We start from the raw sequence: 22509 nt of genomic DNA, 5'->3' as shown, positions 1-22509 counted from the left end.
CACAGCTTGGCTAATGAGACACTATTATACGCCATTTGAAGATCAGTAAATACTAGGTGTGTCTCTATATTGTATTCCAAGCGCTTTTCTATTGTTTGTTTTAGACATAACGCATTGCCAATACAAGAACGACTAGTTCAAAAGCCAATTTGACCTTCAGCATCTTCCCATTAATCTCCAACTCGATTTTTAATTATCTTTCCGCACATTCTACTTCTTCTAATTCTACTTCTAACAATCCTTTCTGTTGTCTTTATGTTTGTATAGATTGCTGATACATGCAGTTTTCTATTCTGAGGTAGCTCTTCACCTCTTAAGAATTAATTAAAGATATAAACCAAGAGCTAAAATAGTTTGTCAGGGCTATTTTTATTCCGTTATATGGGTATTCCCCCTGATCCTGGAGCCTTCCCATTTTTCATAACGTTAGTCAATATATTGGAATTTTGCTTGATCTTCTGCCAGAATTTATTCATAATATTCCACCTATACCGGGGATAATAAAGTTAACCTACGTTAACCTATTGCGTCCCTTTCTATAAAAAAAAACGTTCTACTACCTCTAATACTTTTCCAGACTTCTTTATTTCTTGCGGTACCCACACAATTTTCTACGTAAAGGCAGGTTTTATTCCACATCTCATTTTTGGCTTTATTTGCCTCTTTTTTAGTTATTTGTTTAAACTGTTTGTACTCTTGCCGATCGTAACGGTACTTTGTTGCTAGCCATTTATTACAAAAGCCTTCTTTTTTCCCACAAGATCTTTTATTTGCTTATTCCACCATTCATATCTAATCTTTATACTTTCAACTTTTTAAATAGCTTTTATTGCAGTTTCGTAATTTCGTGATGCAAATCGTAAAAGCTCGTAAGAGCTTTCATGATTTCGTTGTACGATTTAATTGGTGACGAGTAACAAACATTGTGTAATTTCAAATTCAGCCTCATTCAATACAGAAACTGGATGGATTTATTTTTAAAACTTTGTAGATTATATCTCTTTGTTGAAATGTCCTGCAGTATCACTGAACTGTCATTTTAATTTTGTCGTTGGAAATAAATGGGAATCAGATCTACACTCTGCTTCTCGATATTTATTTTCTTTGCATATATAATATTCGATTATTGATTTTAAATTTCTCGGTGGTTGCGTCCACGTGAATTTATGAACATCTGGTCAACTAAGAAATAACCAACTAAAAATATTAATTTTAAAATGTAGGTATTTTTCTAGTAAAACAAGTGTTTTAAAACGATATCATATTTGGCCCAATTTGGCATGAAATGAAAAATGCAAAAAATGTTGGGGTGATTTTTATCTTGGTTTTAAGATTATTAAAAAAAAATAATCGAAGATACCGGAAAAATCTGTCCCCTTTGAATAAAAATCAAGGTGTCGCTGGGGTTTTTATCAAAAATGTTGTCGCAGCTCCGATTAACGCCTGTATTTTATTTTCGTTCGGCCACCCTGTATGTGCTGCCTAAGAGTAGTTTAATAAACATTTTTTCATACAAACAACCCTAGGGTACAATACTTTTCTTTTGTTTTTAAAAAAATAGTTTCTCTAAAAAGCATTCTTTTCTTAAGTGATGGATTCGACCGTTACTTGATGGAAATTTATTTTATATAACAATAAAATACAAAATTTCCACAAAATTTATTATAAAATCTAAGCACTACAACTGTTTCGGCAGAGTGCCTTTCTCAAGTGATCTATTTTTGGTATGTGTTTTCACTTTATAGTCTTTAACGAAATAGGTTGAGGAGGGGAGAACTGTTTTTCTCAAGTTGGTCATTTAGAATTATGTCGGTCTTTTTTAATTTGATAATTTCCATAGATTCTAATAAAGATAACTTAAGGCCTTTATTTTGGATGTGAAGAATTTGAAATTCGTAATTAAAAGAATTATTATGATCTAGAAAGTGAAGTGGGTATGTAGAATTTGTTTTTCTATTATTGAAAGCCATTTTATGTTCTGCTATACATTTGTTAAAAGTTTTACCAGTTTGACCGATGTAAGTTTTTGAGCAGTCACCACATTTAAGTTTGTACACACCACTGTGTAAGTGCTTTTTATTTTGGCTCTTGTTGTTTTTAATATATTTGCCCAAGTTGTTGTTTCTTGTAAAATCTGATATTATTCCTTTCTCTTTTATGTGTTTGGCTATTTTTGTTGATATTTTGACTGGATATGTAATCGAGCAGAAGGTACTGTGTTTTTTATCTGGAAATACTAATTTCTGGAATTTCTTGTGTAGTTTTTGATTTAAAATTTTATTAATTGTTTGTTCATTGTATCCATTGTTTACTGCTATTTGCTTAATGGTATTTAATTCTGTCTCAAAGTTGTATTTTGACAACAGATTCTGTTAATCTATGTAACATGCTATGATAGGCTGCCAGTTTATGTTGTGTAGGATGGGATGATGAATTATGTATAGTTGTGTCAGTATGGGCAGGTTTATGAAATACGGGAACGCATGTTTTTTTTTAAGTCTGATAATTTTTAAATCTACAAAAAGGTATGGATTGATTCTGTTTTGTTTGTATTGTAAATTCAATATGACTATGAAGTGAATTAATATACGATAAAAATTGGTCGAGTTGCCTGTTAGTTCCAGTGAAATATACCAGTATGTCGTCTACGTATCTCCACCAATATAAAAACTGTTTGAATATGGGATGTTTTGAAATCTTGTCTCTAGATGATCCATAAAAATATCTGATAGAAATGGGCTTAGAGGATTGCTTGCACTGTTATTTGTATATATTTGATTATTAAATTCAAAGTAGGCCTGGTTTATGCAAATGTTAAGAAGAAGTAAAATTTCAGATGTAATGATTGGATTTGTAATATTATAGTCTAAAAGGTTTTTTACTAGAACAAAGTTTCTGTAGGAGGAATACTAGGAAAAAATTTTTACGTCAAATGAAATTAATTTTGAGTTGTTAGGTAATTGAAAACATTATATTCTATTAACTAGTTCTATTGTATTTTTTACGGTAAATTTAGGTAAAAATTTAGTGTGTTCTAAAATAATCTCTAACAGTTTTTTTGAAAGTTTATATGACGGAGCTGTATAAAAACATTCAAACATTCTTTTCTTGTTTCAGATCGATTTATATCAATTCACAAACCAACGATACTTACAAGGAGGGAGAGTCCGTAAAATTGCTTAAATTAGCCTATACTTTAAAAATAATTGCCAAGGAGGGAGGGGACGCTTTGCATAATGGATCGTTAACAAAAAGATTCGTTAAAGACATACAAGACAAAGGAGGAATAATAACTGAGGATGATATGCGGACTTACGAGTAAGATTTATTATACTCATTAAAAAAATAATAGGGTAATTAAAAGGAAAAATCCGTGATTTTTCTTAAATTATATTACATTTTTTTTACATTTATAAATTGTTTACAAGTAAATTTGAACTTTAAAATAATGATGAAAAAATTTGAACTAAAAATATTTCTTATAGTTAGAAATAGTTTCTCATAGTATCGCTTCATTAGGATAACTAATCTGACACGATTTGCATCTACGACTTTTTTTAATTTTTCAAAAATAGGTCATTTTACGCGTCTACAACAAATATATATATATATATATATATATATATATATATATATATATATATATATATATATATATTTATATATACATATATATATATATATATATATATATATATATATATATATATATATATATATATATATATATACTTACGAGCAGAAAAATTGACTACTTACTTGATGAAATATTGTCTTTTATAAAGCTTCCAAAAAATAATTGTTTTCCTCCAAATTGGCAACGTGTTGTAAAATTTGCCTACTTCTATATGGCATAGACAATGCAGCAAACATTGTAACATGTATACACTTCGAAGTGCAGTAAGTGAATATTTTACAAATGGATACTTCACTAGTGAAAGGTAATTGCATTATTACCTTACCCTGAGTGGGAGATAGTCAGAGGACTGTCCCCCGTCGCCTACTTATAACGCAGTCTGTAATCTTAAGGGCTTACCGTCGATACCAGGAGACCGATAGCTACAGTTGACGGCCGGGTTCTATTCGACGACTTTTAATGACAGAGAGAGATGATCGATTCATTGTCCTGAATTCCTTGAGAAGAATACTAAGTTCTCGGGAAGAACCGCGTTGAGAATTTAATGCTTGACGTTTCGGTACCCATTTTGGAGCCATTTTCAAGAGTCATACGGTTTCGTTCGAGTTCGGGGTCTCAATCTGCCTACTCCCCTCATTCGTGACGTACCAGTATCGTGTTCTGTATAAATATAAGAACGGTCAAACAGCACTGAGGTTTCAATCTGCGTACTCCTCAGTGTCGAGTTACAACCGGTCTTACCCTATGTGGCTGGTTTTATGCTATCAGTATGCGCGGGAACGGTATGCGCTGACGTGGTCTGAGCTGACGTGGCCTGAGCGGTGTGGGTTTGGGTGGGGGGTCGTTGAAGCGGTCGCCATGTTGCAGGCAGTCGTTTAGCGTCATCGCGTGTATTTAGGCTGTTGGGCTGTTTTTAAATTTCGATGACTTCATGAATGATTCTCGATTTTAAGGAGCGGATGGGAGCGATGGTTTTTGCTTTTTCGAAATCTATTTTGTGACCTGTCTGAATATGATGTTGGGCTAGGAATGAAGTATTATCGGAATTTTTGACCGATAGAGAATGTTCGTAAATACGGTTATGGATTCGTCGGTTTGTCTGTCCTATGTAAGAACGTGAGCAACTGGAACAAGCTATTTCTTAGACACCATGGTCTTTATTGGGATTTGGTTTTTTTGCGGATCTGACGAGATTGGACAACTTGGAGTGAGTAGTGAAGATGGTTTTGATGTTTAGAGAGATAAGAGTTCTATTGATCTTGTCAGTGACACCTTTATTAAAAGGTAGAAAGATTTTGGGTTGATCCAGTGGCAAGGTTTCTTTTTTGTAATTTTGTTAAAAGTATAGTGAAAAAATCAGATGATTATAGCTGAAAAATGATATTATTTTTGTTTATCTAAAGTATGTCGATAAAAATTATTTTAAAGCATTTTTATTTTAGTTATCTTTTTTTTGTTTTTTTTTCTATTTTATTTTTAAATTTATCATAGGTGCTTATTACCAGTTCTTAAGTTAAGCTTAGAAATTATTATATAATATATTAAAAAAAAACGGTTTGTTTCATAAAATCGTAATGTTTTTTAAGCGCTTTTTTGAGTATCTTTATGCTTTTAAATCCGAACTCTATTTATTATATTCCTTTACGTGTAATTTACATCTTCCAACTAATTTAATATAATATATTGAATCTATTGAATCGTTTATGTTTTAGACCGATCTGGGAAGAACCAATAGTAATCTCAATGAAAAACGACGAAACCCTCTACACCTCCCCTTTGCCCGCCAGCGGAATCCAAATTGCTCTAATTTTAAATACCTTAAGTGATTTCGTTAATTCGGATGTTGACAACGTTACTGCTGCTCAGAGAATCGTGGAAAGTTTCAAGTTCGCTTACGCAAGAAGGGGAGAAATGGGAGATCCGAAGTTCGTGAATGTAACGGAGGTAAGAAATATATTTGCTTCGCAATGGAATTGCTAAACTAATATCGTGAGATTCAAGAATTATGTGCATAGGTAATGACTAGTTTATTTTGTTAGAATACATGTCTTTGATTCAATTATATATAAGTATTAATAAGACAGGTAAGATATATAATTTATATTAAGAATGAAATATGATTAGGAGCTTACGTTTTCATGGGCAAAGTTGTTTTATATTAAAACAGTTAAAAAAAACCATCGTGACTATTAGAATCATTAATACTATGTTTCGTAAAATTTTCTCTTACGTATTTTCTTGTCAAACCATTATCTGAAATTTAAGTATTACATTATTGAGTTTAGGAAAATAAGCCAAAAAATATTCTGTTTGTGACACTGACTGAATAGCATGTTTAACAAAAAATAAAACTTGGTTTACTCGAGATTTTTTTATTTCCAAATAAATACATAAACCAATACTATTTTTAGAAATAATTGAACACAATAATTTGTTTTTTTATAAAATCTATTATTTACGAAGTTTATTAAAGAAGTATATATTAATCATAAATATTTTTATGTTTTACAATAATAATTACCTCAAATATTACTAAAAAAAATTAAATAAATTGGATGGTTCATTTAACAATTTATTTATTCAAAAAATGCATATTCGTAATGTACGCAAGAAGTACATTCAAATTAAAGAAGAAACGTCGTAATCCATAAACAACGACAAGAGCTACAGTTAACAATTCGTTTCTCTTCCATCGCTCCCGCGGGTTTCAAAGACGGCCTATTGTGAGGACCACATTTTGAAGCTTTGTAGACGATTTCGTTGAAATGCAATCTTTTTCGAATTTGACACATTAAAACTTTAAAGTATGTTTTTTCAAATGACGCTACTTAGATCTCTTAATTGTTATAAACAAAGCAGCTGTTAAATATTAAAAAAAGGGTCTAACTTCGCCCCAAATTGTCGTAGTACAACTTTTTCTTTTTTAAATTTGTGAAAAAATGCAAACTTTCCAAATATGAAAAAATAATGATCCTGCAGGCAATGATTAAAAAAAAAGTTTTGAATCTTTTGGCTGTAGTAATGCTATGTTTAACTAATATTGTTTCATGGTACATTGACATTTTGTTTTTGACACCGTTCATGGGTATCTTGTCAATCAGTTACCAGCTGAAGTCCGTTTGAAGAGGTTTACTCTCCGGACACTGGAACTCACTTAAAGCATGGGTGTATGTTACCTGAAGTAAAATTTAATTAAAATATTAAACATCAAATAATATTATCAACATCATGTACAATCTTTGGTAACATAATATATTTTAAAGGGTTTTTACCCAAATATTTTGGTGGCTCAGGCATGGTAACCTGTAAGTATAACCATTTTGCTTTTTTAACCTTAGTCAAAATTTTAAACCACGTTTGCTTTAATTAAATGGTTTATACTTATTTTAGGTATTTTAACCTGATGATGGAACTGTTGTTCCGAAAACGTTCGTGTTTTTAATGTAGCCCTTTTAAGGGCTTTTATAAAATATACCCATATACAAAGATTAACCTCTTTTTGTGATACGTGGTATACAGCCAGCTGTAGGAATTACTTTCCTTGTGGATTTTTTTTTAATGATTAAAAAGTTTACTTATTGTTTATAAGCAAAAAATTGGCATGTTTCAAAATGATTTTGCAATATTCAAAATTATTTTTCTCATTTTTTTTTATTAATCCTGATAGAATAAATCTTCTTTTTTTGAGCTATCCGTAGAATTACTGTACCTTCAGTAATTTTTAAATTTAATTGGTGCAAAAAAATTTAATTTGGGACAAACACATAAAATAACTTTGACCGATCGCTTTGAAATTTTAATCATTATTTGAGCACCACAAGTCCCATCATTCCATGTAATAGAAAGGTACTTATTCATTTTTCAAAAAAGTTATTAACAATTATAAAAAACCAAAATTTCTTACTGATTTTGCAACTTTCTAATCAACAAATAAGGATATAAATATTTAAGAAACGCCTTTGCAATGGTTTTTATATGACGTATAAGATTTTATTCTCAAATTTTTACCGTTTTTTGACCTTAATTTGTTAATAATTAATAACCTTTATTTAAAACAACTCATACATTAAGTATGCTGGTGTAAAACCAGTGACAGTATGTTCTGTTTCATTGTATTTGCACACACATTCTTGTGCTATTGTTGTTCAGGCAGTTGTTTGGTCTTTTCGTTAATTTTTTATTTGATTTTATTGATTAGGGTCTAATTTAATCTTTCATTCAAGCTGATAAAAAATTGTGTATTTGTAATAGTGAAGATTATTGGTATACATTTTTCATGTAAAAAGTTCATAAATTTTTTTGAATTTATTCCTGGGTATTGATCTGTTACACAGATCCCTTTCACAAGTTTAACAAAATTATATGCAGTTTGCGTTTTCAATGTTTAATGGTGCATATCGATCGAGAACCTCCAAAACCTCCGATCGTGTCTATGGAAATAATTTCGAAAGGTTTTGTGGCTGCGTCCAAATATGACATTAATCCAAATTTTCGTAGTCCTCTTGATTTGTTTCTAGTACATACTGCATGTTTAACATGTTTCTTTAAAATCGCCGGTCGTTCATTCATTTGGTTCATTCTACAAAAAAAGTGATATTTTTTTTTATTCAACATTTCTGTTTAAAATTATCTCAGCTACATTTCTTAATTTTTTCTACAGCGTACAGATTCTTGTTAAATCTGTGTTTTCCGTTTCCCCATACGAGGGGGTTTGGAGGGAAGTCCATGAGTAGGAGTGGCAAACTTTTTGGAGGTCCCAGATTTACATTCTGAGCAAAATTCAGCTTGTTCGTATGATTTTTAGAGGTCAATTTTCTGACGACTGGAGTGTATGTATAATTTTATGGAAATTAATTTTAAAATTAATCTATAATTAAATCAATTGTCATACCAATTTGTATGTACACGAGTTAACATGTGGCGAATTTGGAAAGGTTAATAAATTTTCAAGTTTTTTTGTTTATACAAAAGCAATCATAGCATGCACCGATAAAAATTTAACAGAAATAAGCTATTATGGTAAATACTAAAAATATAATTGTGTGGTTTCTTTCTATTATAATATTTTATGTGAGTAATTTTACACACATCGCAATATAATAGTATACAGGGTGGAATTTGAAAAACTTTCTACCGTTAACAGTTAATATATAATACATATAGTCCAGTCGGGTTACACCAAAAAAGGCCTAACTTTATATGGCTAGCTGTCTCAAATTTTATTATTCTAACCTCAGATATTTGCTCAATATCTCCGCCATTTTCAACTTTTCGACAAAAATGATAAGGACTACTTTTTTAAAAAAATGTTTCGTGCGGTCGATATTTTCCGAGTTACGGGGGAAAATAGTGGAAGAGGAGGAAGGAAGCATAATTTTCGAATTATCTGGTTTAATATTAACTTTACGCCATTATTAATGTATTTAAACAAAAATTAAGAAAATTAAATTTTATACAATTTTGATTTCTTTCATTTTTTTGCTGAAATGAATATTTAAGGTCTTAAGCCTAATGAACGCTAGACAGTGACATCATCAGCGGCAAGCAATAAATAGAAACGAACCTACGACTTTAAATATTGATTTTAGCAAAACAATTAAAGAGATCAAAATTGTATAAAATATATCTAATTCTCTTCATTGTTGTTTAGGTACACGTACGCCATTAGCAGACCTCAAACCAGATGGATTGATGACATCAAGCAAATGGCTGGTCACGAATCGATGCAAAAAATAATAAACAGACATAATTGGACACACCTAACGAAGGCTTACATTCGACGATGGATAAAATAGCTGTTTATGATGATGATAATAATAATAATAATAATAATAGCGTTTATTAAGAACTTATTTTCAGGTACAGGCTGAGACATCTACTTTACATCGAGCAATTTGCGCAGTAGATGATACGACGCCGCTTAAACTGAGGGAACAAGAAATGCGCATAAACCACCTGACTAAGCAAGACAAAATGCGCGCCTGGATGAGTAAACCTCTGCATGGGCGACATCTTAATGAGATCAGCCAAGAATATGTCGACAATACAGCGTCGAACTATTGGTTGACATCAGGAAAGATGTTTCCCGAGACTGAGGGTTTCCTACTTGCCATTCAGGATCAGGTTATTCCAACTAAAAATTACCTGAAATATATTGTTAAAGATCCTCAAGTCCAAAATGACAAATGCCGATATGGATGCCAAGCCCAAGAAACTATCCAACATCTTACCGGTGGCTGCCAGGCATTTGTCGGTAGTGATTATAAAGAACGTCATGACTCAGTAGGAAAGATTATCCACCAAGAACTAGCTGACAAACTGGGACTTCTCCAAACCGACCATCTTCCTTATTATCAATACGTCCCTGATAGAATGCTTGAAAATGACAACTACAAGCTATACTGGGACCGCACTGTGCTTACAGACCAACCAGTGGCCCATAATAGACCCGATCTCATACTAGTTAATAAAATTACTAGGCAAACAACACTTATTGATGTGGCGATACCCAACACCAATAATTTACGTGTTAAATACAACGAAAAGATCGCCAAGTACAGAGATCTAGAAATACAAATCAGGAGACAATGGAGGATGGAAAGTACCCAGACGATACCTATTATTCTTTCTACCACTGGAGTCATCCCGAAGAGCCTCCTAGAAGACATAAAAAAGCTGGGTCTAAATGAACATCTATATAAGATTATGCAGAAAGCTGTGTTACTTTCGACGTCCAGATGCGTACGAAAATTTCTGGGAGATACACCGACATACCAAGTCACCTAGGACTCGATAACATGGAAAGAGTCCCACCAGAGCTCAATCCTTTTGATACCGTAGGTATCTGGGATGAGTGAATTTTCCCCTTAGAGGGAGTGTGAGCCGTATGGCTAAATCTGGATAGCGTTTATTGTCCAACAGAATCCATTTATAGGACAAAATACAATACTAAAGTTAAATGAAATATTAATAATTCATAGGTACTAACTAAAGAACACATTTTTCGAGTATCTTACCTTAACATAAAGAAACTACTCAATCATGTAGGTAGATCTCAGCCATCCTAGTAAGCTGCTTTAAACTGCAGTGAAATATATCGCAGTAAGCACTTACGGAATTATAATAGTTGCACATGAGAAATAGAAGAGAATTTAACATAAGATTAGTTCTAGCTTGTGTATTTCTGAACGTAATCGAATTTCTCACTGGATAAGATGGAACGTTAAAACTTATTTGTCGAAGAATATCAGGGCAGTCAATGAGATTGTATAGTAGCTTGTACAGGAATATTAGGGAGGCATTAATTCGTCTAGATTCTAATGATGACATTCATGTCGTAAACTTAATAATAAACGAGATAATTCGATAATTATTATGCTTCCACCACCTTCCACTCTTTTTTCCTTAACTCAGAAAATATCGACCACACGAAAAAAAATGTAAAAAAGAAATTGTGGGAAATCGCATTTGCAATAATGTCAGTTCTTACCATTTTTGTCGAAAAGTAGAAAATGGCGGAGGTATTAGCAAAACGGTTCTCCTTTAAAATCAAGATGGCGGCTCACGCAATAGCTGAATTTAGTTACGATGTTAAATTTACACTCGTATATTGTCAAATGTTATCGCGACTGGACTAATATATTCAGCTCTTCATACCTTTTTATTTTCTTTAGTATTTTTTCCACTCATCTCTGTTTTTCGTCCCAGTTCGGTATTCTTAGTTTTCTTACATCGGTTTTAACTTTCTATCCACTTCTTTTTTTGTCTTCCTCGTCTACGCTTACCACCTGCTCCTCAGGTTAATACTTTTTTCATGCCTGTTTGTGGACATCATGTAAAAATGTCCCATCCAATGTGTTCTTTGTGCTTTTACTTTTTGTATGAGGCTTGGTTGGTTGTAGAGCTCAGTTATATCCTGATTTGTTTTTCTTCTCCATACGCCGTCATTGTCCTTTATTCTTTCATGTATCTTGCGTATTATCTTGCTTTCCTATCGTTCCAATTTCTGTATATTTTTCTTTGTAAATCCTGATTTTCGTTTTGCTTGATATTAACTTGGATTTGATCATTCTGTTTAGTGCTCCTACTGCTTTACTTCCTTTAGTAATTCTTTTCTCTATTTTAGTATCTTCTTCAGCTCTATTTGTAAACGTTACTCCAAGGTATTTGACTTGATCCACTTTTTCAAAACAATATTCTCTACTTCCGCTACTTATTCTTAGGTTATCTTCGGGCTCTATTTTCTTTGCTTTCATTTCAAAGTATTCTGTTTTATTTTCGTTTATACATAGTCCAAACTTTTTCAATATTGGTTCCATTTTTTTTAATATTCGCATGAGTTATATGTTGATCTCGTTATTAATGCAATATCGTCTGCAAACGCGATAATTTGCTGTCTTTTGTAGTGTATTATACCATTTGTCTCTACCTAATTTGTCGTAGGATAGCTTCTGGAATCAGGTTAAATAAAGTTGTGTACAATGGATCTCCTTGTCTTAATCCCTTTCTTACCGTGAAAGTCTGTGATAACCTTCTTTCCAAGGTAGATTTTTTTAACAGAACACTGTTGTGCAATATTTGTTTCATCGTTAAAAATCTGATCAATTGTACACCTTCCTCATCTAAATCCTCCCTGATATTTACCTATTATTTCAGATTCATATTTTTTTAGTCGGTTTCTTATAAATGAAGCCAATATCTCATATGATACATCCAATAAAACAATGTCTCTGTAATTTTGGCATTGGCTTTTATCTCTCTTTTTGTGGATTAAATATATAAATGCATTTTCTAGCTTTGTGGTAATTTCTCAACTTTCCAAATTCGTTTTATTAGGTTGGTTAGTCGATTGAGCAATAACCAACCTAATAAAACGAATTTGAAAAAATTTAATATAGTGTATTTCTCTTAGGATATCTTAGGATAAATGCCTAGTTTCTCGATAGTTAAGTCAGATTAAAAAAAATTACTCTCATATTCATTCTGGAGTGCTTCTTGGATGGATTTTTTTGTGAAAGCCAGTAACATAAAACCTGTCTTTGAATAAGAGAAAAAATTGTGATTATTTCTGGGACATTACCATGGGGTCCTGCAGTCCACTGTTAAAAAAATCAAGTGGTGCCATTGTCATCTATCTATTTTAGTCTCAAAGTTCACGTTTGCCACCTTTGTTTAAAAACCAAAGTAAGTCAAATTAGAATTTCCTTTTTATCTTTAATCCTATTTGACTATTTTTTTATAAATGAAGGTATGAATAGCAAGAACAATTTTGATTCCGAAAATTATATAACTGAGATGTTTCAGGAGAATTAATATATTTTCCTATTTAATCAATAATTTTTATCTTTGTCAAAAAAATATAAAGTAATGTTGGTTATTTGTTTCAGTTAATAGAAAGCTTTACATCAAAACAATACGCAGAGCGAATTCGAAGATTAATATCTGACAACAAAACGTATGATGATCCTAAACATTATTATGTGAATTCCACGTGGCCAGAGGATCATGGAACTGCTCATATATCAGTGCTCTCACCAGAAGGGGATGCTGTGTCTGTGACAAGTACAATAAATCTTTTGTAAGTTTAAATGCCTCCGTTGTATATTTACCGGAATTTTCTTAAATAGAGACAAATCTATATTAATAGTTTTTGTGTTAATCTTTTTCCATATTCTATTAAATTTTAATAAACACATTAAATAAGACACTACAATAAGGATTTATAAAAACTCATAAGTATTTCTAAAGATTTCTACAGATTTCTGCAGATTTCTACAGATTTGTAAAGATTTCTAAAAATTTATAAAGAATTTTAAAGATTTCTATATATTTCTATATATATCTAGGGACATCGGTTAACCCCAATAATAACACATCTGAGGAAATAAAAAGGCGAATACTAATTGCAAACAGGTGTTATCATGGTCTATCAAAGTACTTAGCTAACAAACGTCTGTCTCAAAAAACTCGTATAAGGCTGTATAGAACACTGATAGTCCCCGTTCTCACATATGGATCAGAGGCATGGACGCTAACGAAAACAGATGAATGCGCTCTATCCATTTTTGAAAGAAAGGTGCTACGCAAGATATTCGGAGCGGTCTGTGAGAACGGAATATGGAGGCGTAGATATAACTTTTAACTGCAGAATATCTACAACATGATAAAAAAGATTCTAACAGCGCAACCCGTGGGAATGAGAAGACGGGGTAGACCAAAGCTGAGGTGGATGGACGGGGTAACACAAGATGCCGAGAAGATCGGAGTCGGCAACTGGAAAATGCAAGCGAGGGACAGAATAGAATGGCGTAGAAAGCTTGAGAAGGTCGAGGCCCTCTAAGGGCTGTAGCACCAAGATGATGATGATGATGATGATATATTTCTAAAAATTTCTAAAAATTTCTAAAGATTTTTAAAGATTTTTAAAGATTTCTAAAGTTTTCTAAAGTTTTCTAAATATTTTTAAAGATTTCTTAAGATTTTTTTATAGATTTCTAAAAATTTTCAAGGATTTAAAGATTTCTAAAGATTTCTAAAGATTTCTAAAGGTTTCTAAGGATTTCTATATATATTTTTGAGGATTTATTTTGTCCTGTGTTCTTAAAGTAACACTTAAAATTGATTTTTTTATAGATTTGGGTCAGGTGTCGCCTCTGAAAGCACTGGCATCATACTTAACAATGAAATGCGTGATTTTTCGTCCCCAAATGTAACAAATGGAAATGGTTTTGAATCCTCACCCGCAAATTTTATTGAGCCTGGCAAACGGTCGGTTTCATCGATGTGCCCGTCGATAGTTCTAGATAAAAACAAGAACGTGGTGATGGTTATAGGTGGCGCAGGAGGGCCGAAAATAGCAACTGCAGTTTCTTTGGTAGGTAAAAATTCCACATATTTTTTTTTAAACAAAAAACTCACATATATATCTGTAACTATATATCATTTTATCTGAAGCTGACATATTTTGATTCAAAAATTATCCAATTTTTTATTGGATCTAGATCTGAGAGATAAAGTAAGAGTCTTCCTGGTAAAATCATTTCCTTAGTCAATTCACATTTAAGCAAAAATTGCATCATATATTCTTTTATTTAAATTTATATTTTTCCACTGTTTAAATTGGTCAAAATTAAAAAAAAAATAGTAACGTAGAAAATTTCTTGTCTATTATGTTCTTAGATTCTATATTTATAAGCAATTATAAAATACAAAACATCAGTGTTTTGCATTTTTAAATCGATTTCCGAACTGGAAATCGAAACGTCAAAAAGAAACTTTTTTTAAATTTAAATTGTGGCTTATTTCCAATAAAAATAGCAAATTGCATAAGATTCCTCAAGAAAATGGCTTTAGAACAATATTTATTTCTAAATATTCTAAATATTGATATTAATCATTTATTAAATGCTTCTAAGCACCTAAGTATTTATAGGCATATGATGTTTGGGAAATATTTAAGGGTTTTAAGCTTTCCTACCAATTTCCCAATATTTAAAGTATATTTAAGAATTTATGAACATTCCTAATGATTTATAAGTATTAGAAAGAACCTGCAAGGGTGGTTTTCAGAGAATAAATAAGAATTCGAAAGGGTTCTTGAAAGATTTCTTAGGATATCTAAGAACTTATAATTATTTCGAACTCTTCATAAGTTTTTTTAACGATTTTTAAAAATTCATAAGGACCTCTGGTTCTGGACATAAGTTCTAAATGTTTAGAACTTATTAAATTAGAATCACTGTTAATTTTTTTAACAAATCTTTGTATTGATGTGTTAAGTAATAAAATGCATAAAAAAATAAAACTTCTAAAACTAAATTCGGAGCCTAAACTTGGAACACGAATCGTGAAACTATTTAGATCAATGTAAGTAATTAACCCAGTCGTCGGATTTTATGGTTTGAGAATATATTTCGCCACATCCGGTGCAAGTCTGGTCATCGTCGTCCATATCATCTGAAGAGGCATCCAATGTCGGTGCCTCTAGATTTTTGTCTGAGGATGAGTAGCTTTTGACAGCATTCTTAGTTTTTTTTTGGTCACTTTGGGGTTCTTCAAAACTCTTTTTAATTTAGTGGTCTTAATTTCTTTCTCTATTTTCTAAATTCTTTTTTTTTGCCAATTTTTGTCTCTGCAGTTAAAATTTTAGCAAGCTGTTTGCTCCTTTTTTTGTCACTTGTCACCTTGTCACCTAGAAATCTCTGAGAGTATATCTAGCATTTTTCCAGAACTATTTTTTTACGGGAGCATTTGCATTTAATTTTGCAACCGATGTATTTTGTTTTTCTGGTACAACATCATCTTTAGTCTGCCAACTTTGATTGTTGATCATCATCAGATAAATCTTTACTAAAACTTTAAGAACTACCGTCTGGAATTTGTTTATATTTTCCCGCACCAGGAGCCTCAAGTACGATACTATTTTCAGTCAAACAGGCGTTATCTGGGATAGCAGAAGAATTAAATGGGACAATTCCCGTAGACTTGAATGCTGAAGTTCTGTTATTTACAGTTAAAGACTCATTTCATCCTTCAGCAAGTAACTTTCCAAATTATAGTCTAGTGAACTTTCGTCCTGGATTATTTTTAATGTATAAATTGAAAACTGAGTGGTAGTTTAATTTTAACGATCTGAAAATACATATATCTAGCGGTTGTAAAAATTGTGTCGTATGACTTCGTAAGCAAAGCAGTATGATTTTGTGTATAACACAGTATTCTAGCATCTGAACGTTACTGCAACGTTAAACATAACCATGAAGCAGTAACAAAACTACTCAAGTCGGCTTTCTGGGAACGAACTGATCTTTGAGCCACTGAAAAAATATGTCACTGTTGACATAGGCCGATCTTTTCGACATGTAGACCAAGGATCCCAAAGACATCCCATCCTCGAACTCTTGCTTTTTTATTTTACCCTTTCATTACGCAGGTTGGGGGAAGAAAAACGCCTTCCGCGTTTAACAGACTATAACGGTAATGGTTTATCTATTATTTAGTTGTAAACCTGTCTCATCCATATTATAGATATGTCCAGGTTTATTTATAAGATTGTTCTCGGTCAGAGTATTTTCTAGCAGCTAAACGTAAGTGTCAATATCTTTTTTGTTCATACCCAAGGATCGATTAATGGATACTACTTCTGCTTTATTTACTGTCAGACTTAAATTTCTCTGTAAATATAACTGCTACCATGGAAAACCAGCTAATCTCAATTCCTTATCAAAATGATGTTTAATGACCAGCTATTCGGCCAATTGAAAAGCCATACAGAAAATCCGTTTTTTTGAAGTTTTAGGATATGTTTGAACACTTTTTCTTCAGCAGTTTCGCCTAACGTGGGGAAAGTCCAAGAGGACCTTTCTTCACATTAAATCTTAATTTTCTTCTTCGTATAGTGGTTTTCGGTACCTTAAAGTTTCGAGCAGCCTTATTAACTCATATAATATTTTCATTAAAAGCATGAATGGCTTCGGATAACTGTTGTTCGGTTCAACTAGTCTGGAACAATTTCCAGTGAAATTTCTCTGAAAAGAAATTATTAATGAACCATCTCACCTTAACATAAAAAAGTGAACCATGTATCCTCGTTGTCAGAGGTGAGATGGCGCACCTTTATTAAGCACATTTATGAAAACTTATCTGACACGGTATTGTAACTTAAATTAATATTAAATTTAAAGTCCAATAGCACAAAGAAGGAAGTTGGAAAAATATTTTTGTACCATCCTGATCACAAATAAATTGATATTTAAGTGGATATTTATCCGATGAACAAACGGTGCGGCGGCTTGCTTGATATGAAATCAGAGCGCAGCTTCCCTTCCCTTTTAACATTAGCGGTGACGCTGTAAAACCATTGCGAAATCTCACCTTCTGCGCCGTCAGTACTCGAATTACCATAACTGTTAGCATTTTTCAAAAGAATAATTGAGAATTTCTTCAGATTTCGAATGTTACTTAAAGTATTTATAAATGTCTCAAAATATTTATAATCATATCTTAACATTTTTTATATACAATTATAGTATTTCTGAGGATTTTAAAGACCAAATAATCATAGACGATCTAAAGAAATTTTTATAAATGATTTTCGTTACAAAATATTTTATATAATTTCTGTTTTAGGTTATTCTTCGACATTTATGGTTTGGTATGGATCTAAAATCGGCTATTTACGAAAAACGTATGCATCATCAACTGTTTCCTATGGAAATTGTGTATGATCCCGAATATGAAACCGAGGTAAGGCAGTTTCTTTTTCATTAACTGTGTTAATATATATATATATATATATATATATATATATATATATATATATATATATATACATATATATATGTATATATATTACAAAACAAAAAAAGGATGTTAAATAATGCAAGATTAGAATAATATAGATAACCTAAAAATCATTTGCAAAACTCACAACTCAATAGAAAAGAAAATAGTTGAAGGTGGAAGGACTAACTACGTATTTACGTATTTCTAACTATTTGGTCGTCATCAGTACGGTCCAGCCAAGTTAAAAACGAAGCAAATTAACTTTGGAAAGGCTTTGCAGGAGCCATGCGATCAATTTTGGCAGTACTGTCAGAGATCCCTGCATTTCTAGTCTGGTGACTCCTTCCACCATGGTGCAAAACAGAACAAGGCCTTCCACCTTCTTCTGGTTTCCTATATATATATTTTTCCACTTTTTACGGTCTTTCACTTGTGTTTTTTAGTTTCTTGTTCCTATTTCTTCTATGTCAGTCCGGACGGTAACAAACCACTTACCGTGGTCTCTATCTTCTTTTCTTCCCTTGTTCTCCTTCTTGCAAAACTCTTAGGACGTTTTTTTGGCATTCGTATAACATGTCCCAACCATCTAACTCTCTGTGTCCCGATTTTCTGTGTTATTTTGGTTCTTTTATAAATCTCCATATAGCTCCTGGTTTGTTCTTCTGCGCTATTTCCCGTTTGCCTCCTTTATACTACCAAAAACTTCTATCAACGTTTTCCTCTCGTTCTCTCTAACTTTTTCTTTTTTCTGATTCATTGATGGTCTCACTGTTGATTCATAAGTTCGAATCTTGGCTGCCCTGGACTCGTTTTTTGCCTTTAATAGTACATTTAATGATCCTACTGCTTTACTACCTTTCAAAAACCGTTTATCTATTTCTCTTTCTTCGCCACCTTTATTTGTAACTGTTACTCCAAAGTACTAAAATTCTGTTACCTTCCCAAATCTATACTTTCTCTCATTCGTTTTTAGAATGATCCATTTATTTTCTTCAATATTTTCCCCTCTCATTTTCATATGCAATATTTTCTTATTATCTTCTTATAATATCTTCTTCTTCAAAGTTTGTAAACAATTTTTAAGTTATATTCTTGAACGTGTCAGAAATACTAAGTCATCTGCGAAACCTATGCACTGGTGTCTTTTATTAAGAATAGTGCCGCTTGTCTGGATCTTGGCTCCTCGAATTGTTTTTTCTAGGACTTAGTTAAATAAGTCTTTCAGAGGGTCTCACCATTTTAAACGTCTTTTGACGTTAAACGGATTTAAAAGACTTCCTTCTATCATAATTTTATTGACTGTATTTGTTATCGTCATTTTCAAATCGTACCAATTTCTTTCGTATTCTTAGTGATCTCATTGCTTCGTATGGCCCGTTTCGTGAGATGGAGCCATAGGCCTGTTTAAAATCCATAAAGAGCATATGCAAACCTAGATTTTGTTTATAACTGTTGTTTTGTAATACCTTTAGTATAAAAACTTGTTGTTAAAAGATCGATTGTTGTTCTTTCCTGTCTAAAACCAGCCTGGTGTCCTCCTATTATTTCTGCTGCGTAGGTTTTTATTCTACTTTTTATAATTATTACGAATATTTTTTATAATACTTCTAATATTTCTTCTGTCATTTTCACAAATAGTTTTATCACCTTTCTTGTGAATTAGGCAGATGGATGCTATGTTCCATTGCTCTGGCATTTTTTCGTTTCCCATATTTTTACAAGATGTTGAGCTATCTATTGGTGCTGTATACCTCCTCCTACTTTTATTATTTCTGCTGGCACTCCGCTTTTTCCTGCACTTTTATTTTTAGGTCTCTTATTACTTCTATTACATCCTTCTCTGTCGGTTCTTGTTTTTGTTGTTGTGTTGTTTCTTGTGCTCGTTGTTGTATTTCTGGTCCTGTTTGGCCTTCATCGTTTAATAATCCATTGAAATACTCTGCTCATCTGTTGAATTTTTTTGTCTTTTCTCCTAGTAACATACCACCTTTATTTATGAAAACCATTCTAGTTTTATTTTGCGTCACTTGTGTTCTTTTTTATTCCTTGTTAAAAATTTTTAACTTCTTTTTGAACATAGTTGTCTTGTATTATTTCTAGTTGTTTTTCCAGTAATTGTCTATTCTTTTGTCTGCATAATCGTTTAGCATCTAGATCTTTTGGTTTTATAATTTACTTTTTTCTTTACTGCATTACTTCTAATATTTTCCATTTTTGCGTTGCTATTATGCGCTACGATTTTTTAAGTCTTCATTAAACCAGTATTCTCTCTTTTCTTTTTTTGCTTTCCCAATGCTAAGTTCTGCCGCTTGTATCATGACTGTTTGTATTAATTTCCTTTCCTCTTCTAGGTTTTGCGTCGTGATTGTTCCCATTCTGTTGTTTATTTATTCCTATATTCTTTTTGCTACCTCTTTATCTTGGAGCTGCTCTATTTGGTATTTTTTCTGGTGTTTTCCTTTTCTTGGTTGTTTGGGAATTTTTTGCTTAAGTGTGACTATTGTCAATAGATGGTCACTTATGCTCTCTTATACTCTCTGCTCCCCTGTAGCTTCTACAATCAGTCACTAATCTATTGTGTTTTCTTTTAACTAGAACATGGGTCTATTTGGTTTTTCGTTTTCCCATCAGGAGAGATCCAGGTTATTTTATGTACGTCTTTATGATCAAATTTTGTACTCGCTATCTTAAGGTTATGTTCCATTGAAAAGTTTTTTCCATTGTCATTATTTTCCTTATGCAGGCTTTTACCACCTTCTCTTCCTACTTTCGCATTCATATCTCCCACGATTATTTTTATGTCATATTTTGGTACTCCTCCAATTAGTTCTCCGAGTTGTACATAAAATTTATTTTTATTTCCATGTCTTTTCCTTTTGTAGGATCATGTGCGATAATTATGATAATTTTCCCATATTTTCTGCGCAATCTTAAATAACACAGTCTTTATGATATTGCTTGAACATATTACTAAGCCGCGTATTTTCTTTGATACCATAAAACTATCCCCAGTTACCTATTTGGCCCGCCTCTTTTAAAAAGAGTACTTTTTCCAACTTTCACTATCTCACTACACAGCTGCTTGGTTTCTTAAGGCCATTATATTGATTGTATACGTATTTCATTTAAATTGTTGAATGCTCCTTCCTCGTAAGTCCATCTTACGTTCCATATTCCCACTTTTAATCTATTTCAATTTGGTTGTTTCTTTTCTTGCTATTTTCTTTTCCTTCCGTCAAAATCATCGTCCTTATCGTAGCTATGACGTTACCATTTTTCCTGTTGCTTACTAGTTATTAGTTTTTTACTTTTACTAATTGCTTACTGCCCATTGGGCAGTTTCTCGTTCTTTTATTCCGACACCTGTTTGTTCCCTTCATCTCATCACCATTCTCTACCGTCTGCTCTTAAATTTTTGTATCCTATTGTTGCCATTTTTCGTTGTCGTTGTGTTTTTTAACTTATTCTTGTTTTTCAATATCTCTTTTAATTTAACCGTTGTGGCATTTCTTAATTTCACTTTTACTTATAGTTCTCTAGCTATAAAATTTTCCATTCCTTCTCTTATGTTTCTATCATCGTTTGTGTCCATTTTAAATCTTGATATTATCATGTTATTCTTCTTACTGCATTTCTCTCTGTGTTCGATTCTTTCCTGTAGTTGCTTTAGTTCTTTTTTCGAGTTCTGATTCCCTTGCCTCCTTTCCATTACAATTGCGTTTTGTTTTCGGCTTGTTCCTTCCTCACTTGCTTTATTTCGTTCATCATTTCTTTATTTTTCCCCATAATTGTTTTCATCCTTCTAATTAAAACTGCATTTGTATCTTTCTCTTTATCTTCTTCATTTTTCTCTTTGTTTATTTTTGCTTCTGCTAAAGCTGTGTGTTCTCCTCTCATGTTCTTCTTGTCATTCAACTATATTATTGAAAGATAGAAAACCTTGTATTGGGTACTTATTATTTTAAGATGTCTACGGTTATGGAAATATATCACCATTTATACGTTTTTTTTTTCTAGGGCAAAGACATCGTGGAAGCATTAGCAAAATTCGGCCACAAGTTCCAGTTTAAAGACGATAATGGATTCGCAGCCATCACTGGAATATCGACTAAAAATAAAGGCGAACAAATCACCGCATGGAGTGACAGGAGACGACCGGGGTATACAACGTACGTGTATTAGCCAAATTGAAAAATAATTAAATGGAGTTTTGTGATTGGCAGCTTCTGGTATTGATGTAACGTTACCTGTGATCCAAAAGATTAAAAAATTGTTAAATATAGTATTATATACACGAGAAACACGTAACAGTAAAAACAATGTTTAATTTTGAAAATAAATGTAATTTTTCCAGATTTATTCTTTTACAATTTGGTCAACAGGACTTGTAATCCAAGACAATAAAAGCTTAATCAATCAATCTACACTCTGGGTTAAAATTAACCGGCCATCTTAAAAATGGGTAATTTTTGATGTATTTTTTATTATGTTATAGCCTTATTCCTTGACAATATTGTTATAATAGTATGGTTACCAAACAGGTAAATTTTCATTGTATACTGGGTGTACGAATTAAACTGTGTTTTTTC

General features: G+C 32.1%; 1 protein-coding gene across 7 annotated transcripts in view; it reads left to right on the top strand.

Moving 5' to 3' along the window:
- The window catches only part of LOC140445956 (glutathione hydrolase 1 proenzyme-like), a 76160-nt gene extending 53885 nt beyond the window's left edge, over positions 1-22275 (top strand). For all 7 annotated transcript variants that reach the window (XM_072538419.1, XM_072538418.1, XM_072538416.1 and 4 more), the window contains 6 exons: positions 3118-3318; positions 5350-5581; positions 13024-13214; positions 14270-14510; positions 17765-17881; positions 21938-22275. In XM_072538419.1, the coding sequence (XP_072394520.1) occupies positions 3118-3318; positions 5350-5581; positions 13024-13214; positions 14270-14510; positions 17765-17881; positions 21938-22102 (1147 nt within the window). In that variant the 3' untranslated portion in view covers positions 22103-22275. The remainder of the gene's footprint in view (positions 1-3117; positions 3319-5349; positions 5582-13023; positions 13215-14269; positions 14511-17764; positions 17882-21937) is intronic.
- Positions 22276-22509: the final 234 nt, after the last annotated feature.

The sequence above is a fragment of the Diabrotica undecimpunctata genome, chromosome 7 (genome assembly GCF_040954645.1).
Source record: "Diabrotica undecimpunctata isolate CICGRU chromosome 7, icDiaUnde3, whole genome shotgun sequence".
Classification (NCBI taxonomy): domain Eukaryota; kingdom Metazoa; phylum Arthropoda; class Insecta; order Coleoptera; family Chrysomelidae; genus Diabrotica; species Diabrotica undecimpunctata.
The sequence above is the reverse complement of the archived record's forward strand: the minus strand, read 5'-3'. Positions and strand labels throughout refer to the sequence as shown.